This window comes from Balaenoptera ricei, chromosome 21 (assembly GCF_028023285.1).
Source record: "Balaenoptera ricei isolate mBalRic1 chromosome 21, mBalRic1.hap2, whole genome shotgun sequence".
Taxonomy (NCBI): Eukaryota; Metazoa; Chordata; class Mammalia; order Artiodactyla; family Balaenopteridae; genus Balaenoptera; species Balaenoptera ricei.
This window is the reverse complement of record NC_082659.1, coordinates 24,189,640-24,197,187: the sequence shown is the minus strand read 5'-3', so window position 1 is coordinate 24,197,187 and position 7,548 is coordinate 24,189,640. Positions and strand designations below refer to the sequence as shown.

Sequence of the window (7,548 nt, the reverse complement as noted above, 5' to 3'; positions counted from 1 at the left end):
ACCCGGCTGCTGCTGGCTGAGAGGTGTTGACGGCCTCACGCAGCAGGGCTGTGAGGACCGAGCACTGGGTGCCGCGCTCTGAGAGCCCGCAGAGCTCACCTGCTACCCTGGGACGACTCTCCCCCAGCAGGCGGCAGCTGGAGGAGACGAGCGCACGCTGATCCCGAGCACCCACGCCAGCAGGTCTCAACCCAGGGCGCCCAGCGCGGCCCCCGGAGGGGCCCCACCCACAGGGGGTGCTGGTGTGATGGTCCCGGCCACACCGCTCCACGCGGCCGTGCCCTGCCCGGGACACGCTGCTGCGTGGGAGGAACCGTTCAGTCTCTGACTTTGGAACTCACCAGCGCGCTCCAGTTTTGTAGAACAGCTCGAGAACAGTAGCCACTTGAAGATTGCGTTAACACCCACAAGACAGATTGCAGCCACCATCACACACCTGGAACCTGGGGTGGAGAAAGAGATCAGCCATTAACACCCGCGGTGACAGCCACCCCGGCTGCCGGCTTCCCCGGGCCTGTTCCGAGGGCAGAGAGCTGCGAGGCAAAGGCACCAGCACCAAAGGCCTCCACTGCTGAGCCTGAGGACGAGCTCCAACTAGGAGCGCCACGAAGAGCTCTCGCCGGGACGTGGTGCAGCCGGTGGGAGGAGGCTCTCGGGGGTCGGGGTGCCCGGCAGCAGAGGGTGGCTCCCAGGGACTCGCTGGCAGCAAGCCCAGTGGGGGGGGCACCTGGAGAAAAGCGTGCCCTTCGGGAGCACCAGGGCAGAAGCCCCCCGGGGGCAGGCGGGCAGGGCCTCCGCACACACGTCCCCCAGGACCGGACAGAGGAAAGGCACGGGATCTGAGGCCCCCCGAGAGGAGCCCGAAACCTAACCAACTCCAGGGGCCGCCCCAGACCCCAGGGACAACTCTGGTCAGCCCAAGGCCGCAGAAGCAACTCTCCAGGAGAACCCTGTGCTGTCACGTGCACCAATGAACTCGACTTTGCTCCGAGCACCTACTAGGAAACAAAACCCAAAAGCTAACACTTGTGAACCTACCCTGCTATTCCCAGTGTCTGAGAATTCTGAGACAGGAAGAGGCAGACACTCAGTGAGCAACACATTTTTAATATTCTTCCTGCAGGCATGGCTGCCTCCGAGCTGGCTGGCTTCATCAAGAATTCCTGGTGCTGAGGAAGGCAGGCCTTCGCCCAGCACGTGGACACCGGTGCCCGATTCCCCGCTAGCGTTCCTCAAGTCTTCAGCGCTGCTCTCCTTCCCGGGACAGAGAGCCTGCTTCTGGCGCACAGGGCTTCGTGGGCAGGAGCGCACGACGTGCTGTGGAAAGCTGCCCCGGGATGCTGCAGGGAGACCGTGCCCTGCGCTCAGACGGCCTCCGGGGTGAGGCGGCAGGCTGAAGGAAAGACCGCCTTCCCAGGACATCTCTCTTCTCAGAGTCAGGAAAAAAAAAAGTTTTCCCCAGAATTTCACTATGAAAACATTGAAGATGAGTAGATGTGATTCTAGTCTCCTGGTAAAAGTTGGGTTGAGGACAGAAAAATCAATGTTCACCCCTGGAACCAAAACCTATCACCTGACCCAAGTTTCGCCGGCCGTGTCCACACTTGCCGGGCACAGGCAAGGAGGGAGGGAGGGCGTGCCTGCAGACCCAGGGTGCCTCCTGGGGCGGCCAGACCAAGACTGCCTTTTTAGGATGCCTGTCGTTTAGGAAATCACACTGATGACCAGATTCCTCTCAGCCTCTGGGCTGGAGCTAGTCGGGAGGACTGAGGTGGTTTAGGAGTCCTGGGACCCTGGCTTCTCGGCCCGGGTTCTGGGAGCCCAGGGTTTTATCAGCAAGCCGCTCTCTGCAGTTACTGCATCAACAACACTTGTCCGCACACCGGGCTCACCGGGTGGGCAGAGAGAGCACGTGGGCCAGAGTCTGCTCTGCAGAGACCCCGGGCGAGGACTCCCCAGAGAACACAAAACACCAGAGGGGAGTCCCAGCGCGTTCACCTTTAACTTTACGGTGAGCACGCCGGCTTTCTGAACCTCTCCTTTCAGCCACGCAGAGAGCGGATGGCAGTGGACGGTCGGCTCCTGCAGGTGGCCCTGCCCTGTGACCGCGGAGACGCCGAGGCTCAATGCCCTGATCTTAACGTGCGGCCGCGATCTGTGACCTTCCTCCAGGGGCCGGGCAGGCAGCTCCCTGGTGCACGTGCTCAGGGGCCTCCGTGTCCCAGCCAGACTCGCAGAATAGACCATGGGTGCAGGGGGAGCCACAGGTGACTGCACTGGGCTGTCACAACCGTCTTGGGTGGCACGCGGCTCGGCAGGTGCTAGGAGGTGGTTAGCAGAAAGCTGGAAGGGACGCCACCACCCCGGTGCCTGGCAGGAGGCAGGTTCTCAGGCCCGTCCCTACTTTCTGACTCACACAGGAAGCAAAACAGACCCCAGGGCTCAGGGTGGGGTAATCAGAACCAGGGCACGTGGAGACCCCTCTCAGGGAAGGGCTCATCCACTCGGGCCGCCGGCGCACGTTCTGCCAGCACTGCCTTCAAGCCCCACCCAGCTCAAGCCTGTTCACGTGGATGTAGCAAAAGGGAGGGAAGAAGAGGAGGAACAGAGAAGTTAAACTGTTCTCTAAACTTGAGTAAAGTGAGGTCTGTTCTGAAAAAAGAACCCCATATAAATCTGGGAGAGCTTTCATCTCTGCTCCCGTGTGCAAGGAAGCACCTGCTGACCCCTCACATTTGCCCTCTTTCCTTGATTTGCATTTTTCCATTAGCCCTTCTCACCACCTGACCTACTGTGTTTATTTTAGTATTTTATTACTCTTCTTCTCCCTGTTACAGAATGTCAGCTCCACCAAGTCAAGGGTTTTGTCTGCTTCTGTCCACTGTTGTATATGCAACACCCAGAACAGTACCTTACATCCTGCAGATGGTCACTGAATATGTATTGTGTCAATGGACTTACATGTGACCGAAAGACCTTGGTTTGCAGAAGGAAAGGGAATGACCCTGGGGCCTCTTCTAGGGAGAAGGCGGGGGGCGGCCGCGTGGAGCCCCAGCAGCTGTCTGGGCTTCCATGAAGACTCTGCCTTTCCCACCCTGCGAAGCTCTAAGCTCTGCCTGGACACCCAGCAGCTGGGGCTCTCCGGATCACGGCCGCATCCCCAAGGCACTGGTGCTCACAGCCAAAGACAGACTAGGCCATTCCTCCCCAAAACTAAACAAAAGGAACAAACAGGTTCAAATTCTTATCTCTTGCCATGTTCTCCTTTAATTCGGTGAGGCTGTAACTACATGTGCTTATAATTTCTATGCTGTGGTCTTGGTCCCCGGCCAGGGAAATTTCATGAGTTCTTTAAGAACACCCTCCCACATCCACTCCAACTCTAATTCTTTCTCCCCCCTTTTTTCTGATTTATTTAACTACATTTGGATACCCAACCAGGAAAACTGCGTAACCCTTATTCCTTGTAAGGAGCGACTACAGACTTGCTCGTGCTTTTCTGTCCTCAACCCATCTGGGAAATTGATCACTGCCAATCGTTATTATGTTTTCTGGGGTTCTCGGCCACATGGCTGAACCGTTAGCAAAACTCTGTAGTGATGTGCACACGTTGCAACCAGACTAAACACCATCTGTCAAGCAAGATGTTGAACAAATTAAACCGTCAGTAACACCCACCCCTCTAACGACCACCCTTCTGGTTGGTCTTACTTATGCCGCTGATGGCGGTCCACACGCACACCCACCCCCTTTGGAGCGCTCCTCCCTCTGGAGCATCCTGGGCAATAATTCTCCTTTCTCTTTAAAATGTGTGTCCATGGCTCTTGCCCCTTAGAACTGAAGCTCTTCAGGGGCACAGGCCTAGTTTCACACATTTTTATATCTACCATAACACACGTTTATTTAAAGAATAAAGAGCTTGTTTACTTTTCTAGTCTAGTCACTGATTTCCCTTTAGAAATAAGCGCTCAGAGTGGGTCAATTAAAAATCCCTGAAGGACCTCTGGGAGAACAGGCCTGGAATGTTCAGGATCCAGGAGGAGGCAGCCCTGACGTTCCACACATCACAAGTGACGCCAGTCTGCATACAGGTCCTTATGTCTGATACCAGATGTCACTTCTGCCCCTATTCTGGCGCCATCTTTCCGGGGGGGGTGGGGGGGGGGGAAGAAAGCCCCTTCCAATGAGTACAGGAAGGCCATGTGGGCCAGTGGTTCCACTGGTGGCACTTACCCTTTTCTAGAGACTCATTTTGCTCTAAAATGTTTGTTATTTCATCAGCACCACTGTTTTCAGTTCTAACTTACGTTTCCTTAAGATTACACAGCCTGGATTATTAGCTGTCTTGGAAAGGACTTGATCCAAGAGACGAGAAGGAGCCTGGGTAATGGAGCCATACTGAGCTGGTCTAACTCCAGGCGGGATGGGAGACTGCAGTCCCAACCCCAAGTGCAGTGTAATGAGTGCAGTGATCTCTCCTCCTCCCGAGCCACCTCCTCTCCCCCACTCCCTTCAGACCCCAAGGAAGGAGCCTGGCCCATGGCCCAAGTTTATCTCAGCACAATGATGCACCCATAGGAGACATCACATCTTTATGCAGATCCTACAGTGTTTCCGAAGCCATACTTCCAGGGGAGTGGGGAGCAACTGCTGGCCCTTCTCTGGTAGCCACGCCGCCTCTAGATCTCTGGGGAATGGAGCTAGATCTCTTCGACTGCTTACCAATCCTGCCTTCTCTTTCCTTGGGCCCTATGCCACCACCATCTTTTGCCAGCTGGAACTGCCAAAATCTTGCTCAGCTTTCCTATAGCATTTGACACTGAAGACCAGGCAGCTCAACACTGCCCTCCCCGGGCGCCGTGCCGCTCCAGCTCCTGGTCACTCTTCACTCCCAGCAAGCTGACCCCTTGCATCCAGGAGAGCCTCCAGGTTCTGCCCCACCGACCTCACCTCCGATTTCATTCATTTCCTCAACTATCAGCTTACGCGAAAAATGCCAGATCTGCATTTCACCCCATGAACTCTTTCATGAGCTTCAGAATTTCTGGCTTTCTTATCCTAGACACCTCAAGGTGAATACCTACCAGCCTCCGAAAACTAAGAGATAAACACTGTCACAGAGAGGTACCTGGGAACAGTGCCTTCTGGAGCTGTATAACATGACAGCGCTGGACCAGTGCCATCCACTAACGGAGAAGATTCCCACACAACAAATGCCTAAGGCTTTTCGGAACAAAGAAACAATGGCTGGGGATATATAAATTAAATTTAAAAATTAATTATGGGCATATGGATATGGAGCATGGACTTAGGAAATTCTGGACTTAAAGGGACTCCAGAATATACCTCAAAAGCATAAAATTTATATTTTCAGGGAAAAAAAAGTCACCCTTAAATATTAAACTAAGATTTCACAAAACAGTAAAACATTTTAAAGAACACTTTAGGTGTCTACCATGGACGGCTGACTTCATCTTTCTAAGAAAGGACATTTAAAATACAACTGTCACTCACATTACCATTTCATTTTAAAAGGGTACTTTAACAGACAGAGAAGAACATAATTTCAGAATAAGGGACAAATACAAGTAGCTTTAAGGAAAGAATCCTGGTTTTCCCCCTATAATCACAGATTAGTGACAAGTGTTAACAGGTGACTAATGGTCCAAGGGTTATACGTAGAGGTGCCCCTGGTTTAGATTCTGGATAAGAGGTGAGGGCACGGTTTCCCAAGGTGGGCGCTATGTAAAACATTAGTCTCCTAAGATTCTGTGAGAAAAGGGTGTACTGGTCTCAAATAAGTTTGAGAAATACTGCATCCTAGAGTTTCCTAATCTTCAAGATTCACGATGCTCATATTGTTATAAAGGCTCTGAGAATTGTTTGGTAAAAAGTCTTTTTAACTCCGACCTTAGAAGCATGTAAGTCTCTGTCCACGGTTATACCCTAGGACAAGTGCTCTTTGACCACACTCAGAAATATGTCATCTTAGGAGAAGAAAAGGTACAATCCTAACTTATTGAAGTTGATGTCTTAAAGCACAAAAGTGTCATCCCTTGACTTACTTATTGCCAGGGCCAGAGAAAGAATCCTGACTGGTCGGGGTGTGGGTTGAGTGGCCCCTCCGACACTCTTCTGTGGGATTTCTGATACTCTGACACCCAACACTAATCCTTCTGTTTGGTGAGGCCCTTCCTTCTGACCTAGGACCGGAGCCCTCTGGAAGCGCTGACCTTTTACGGTGCTAAGAACTTCCGTAACTGAAATCTGCACTCAGCAGTTGCCCTGGTAATTGAAATGAAGGTGACATGAGCCACCAACTGAGACTTCAGGTCAACAGGGCAACCTGCCTGTGGAAAGTAAACCCCGGAACTCTCTGGGCCACAAGGAGTTTGTTGGGTGACTGTCAACCAACATGGACAAGCCCAGGAGTAGGTGCTGAGGCAGGATGACAGCCGCCCACTTATCAAACGTCTGCTCTGGCCTGGGCTCGTCCAGGCACTGGATACAGTTCTCATCGAAACCAAGTACTTACGTGGGATTCAGCAGAACTGACGGGACTTCCAGCCCTGAGAAGTAGCCTCGGAGGGAGGGAGCCAGCGCATCTGGAAAGACACGTGGGGAGAAGGCGTGAACCAGGGCTCCCCCTGCCCCCCCGAACATCCACACTCCTCCCAGGGCGTCCTGCTGGGCTGCTGCCCCCTTCACCGTCCCCAGGCAGCGCCCACTCATCCTTGCCCACGGGCAGCTCTCCCCCCAGGGGCTGAAAAGCATCGGAGCCGCGTCCTGAGAAATCCTCCACAGGACCAAGCTCTCGCGGAACAGCCGGGGTCCCGCAGCTGCCCCGCTCCCAGCTTCCTTCTCAGCTAACAGCCACTGCTGGGCTAAAATCTGGCCCAGCGAGCCCCCTTTTCCATGCTCACTCAGCGGCACCTAGGCTGGGGGCCAGGCTGCCTAATGGCTTTCTGAGCAGCACGTGGCAACACGTATCAGCTTTGATAAGGAAGGGATGGTTCCCGACACCGTCCACGCCAGTGGTCTGGCCAGGAAGCCTTTTGAGATTCTGCTCCTATTCTTTTAGAAAGGGTCCTGGCCCCTCGGCCCTGCGGGGTGTCTGGTGCCCCGTGCTGTCTGCTCACCCTGCTGAGCCCCAGCTCCCCCATGAGGTTTCCAAACTGAAAGGGCAGCCCCAAACACAAATGGACGGTGACGCTCTGTGCACTGGCAGAATGTTCCCATCCTGTAACGAGGAGGATGTGAACAAACAAACAAAAGGGCACGTGCACTACGGCTTTGACAGATGTCCATCTATTGGCACCGTCAGTTTTGACCCTGAGCCTTTGGACAGAGGCGAGAGATGCCCGTTTACCGCTGCGTCTGTTTACACCGAGGAGGGACCACCTCCCCACCAGCCTGTGAGCGACACAGGAAGCAGTGCTGGGCGTGGTGGCGGGAGAGCAAATTACAGCGAAGGGGGAGGCTGCCAGCAGGGGGAGGCGGCACACTCCCAAGCATGGCAGGCGGAAGGCTGCTCTTTATTTGGGTCTG

General features: G+C 54.1%; 1 protein-coding gene across 1 annotated transcript in view; it reads right to left on the bottom strand.

Moving 5' to 3' along the window:
* Positions 1-352: 352 nt before the first annotated feature.
* Positions 353-7,548, bottom strand: part of RBPMS (RNA binding protein, mRNA processing factor) — a 181,325-nt gene continuing 174,129 nt past the window's right edge. Inside the window, exons 7-8 of the mRNA XM_059909376.1 lie at positions 6,536-6,605; positions 353-443 (exon numbers count right to left, since the gene is read on the bottom strand). Coding sequence (XP_059765359.1) covers positions 6,543-6,605 — 63 coding nt within the window. The 3' untranslated portion in view covers positions 353-443; positions 6,536-6,542. The remainder of the gene's footprint in view (positions 444-6,535; positions 6,606-7,548) is intronic.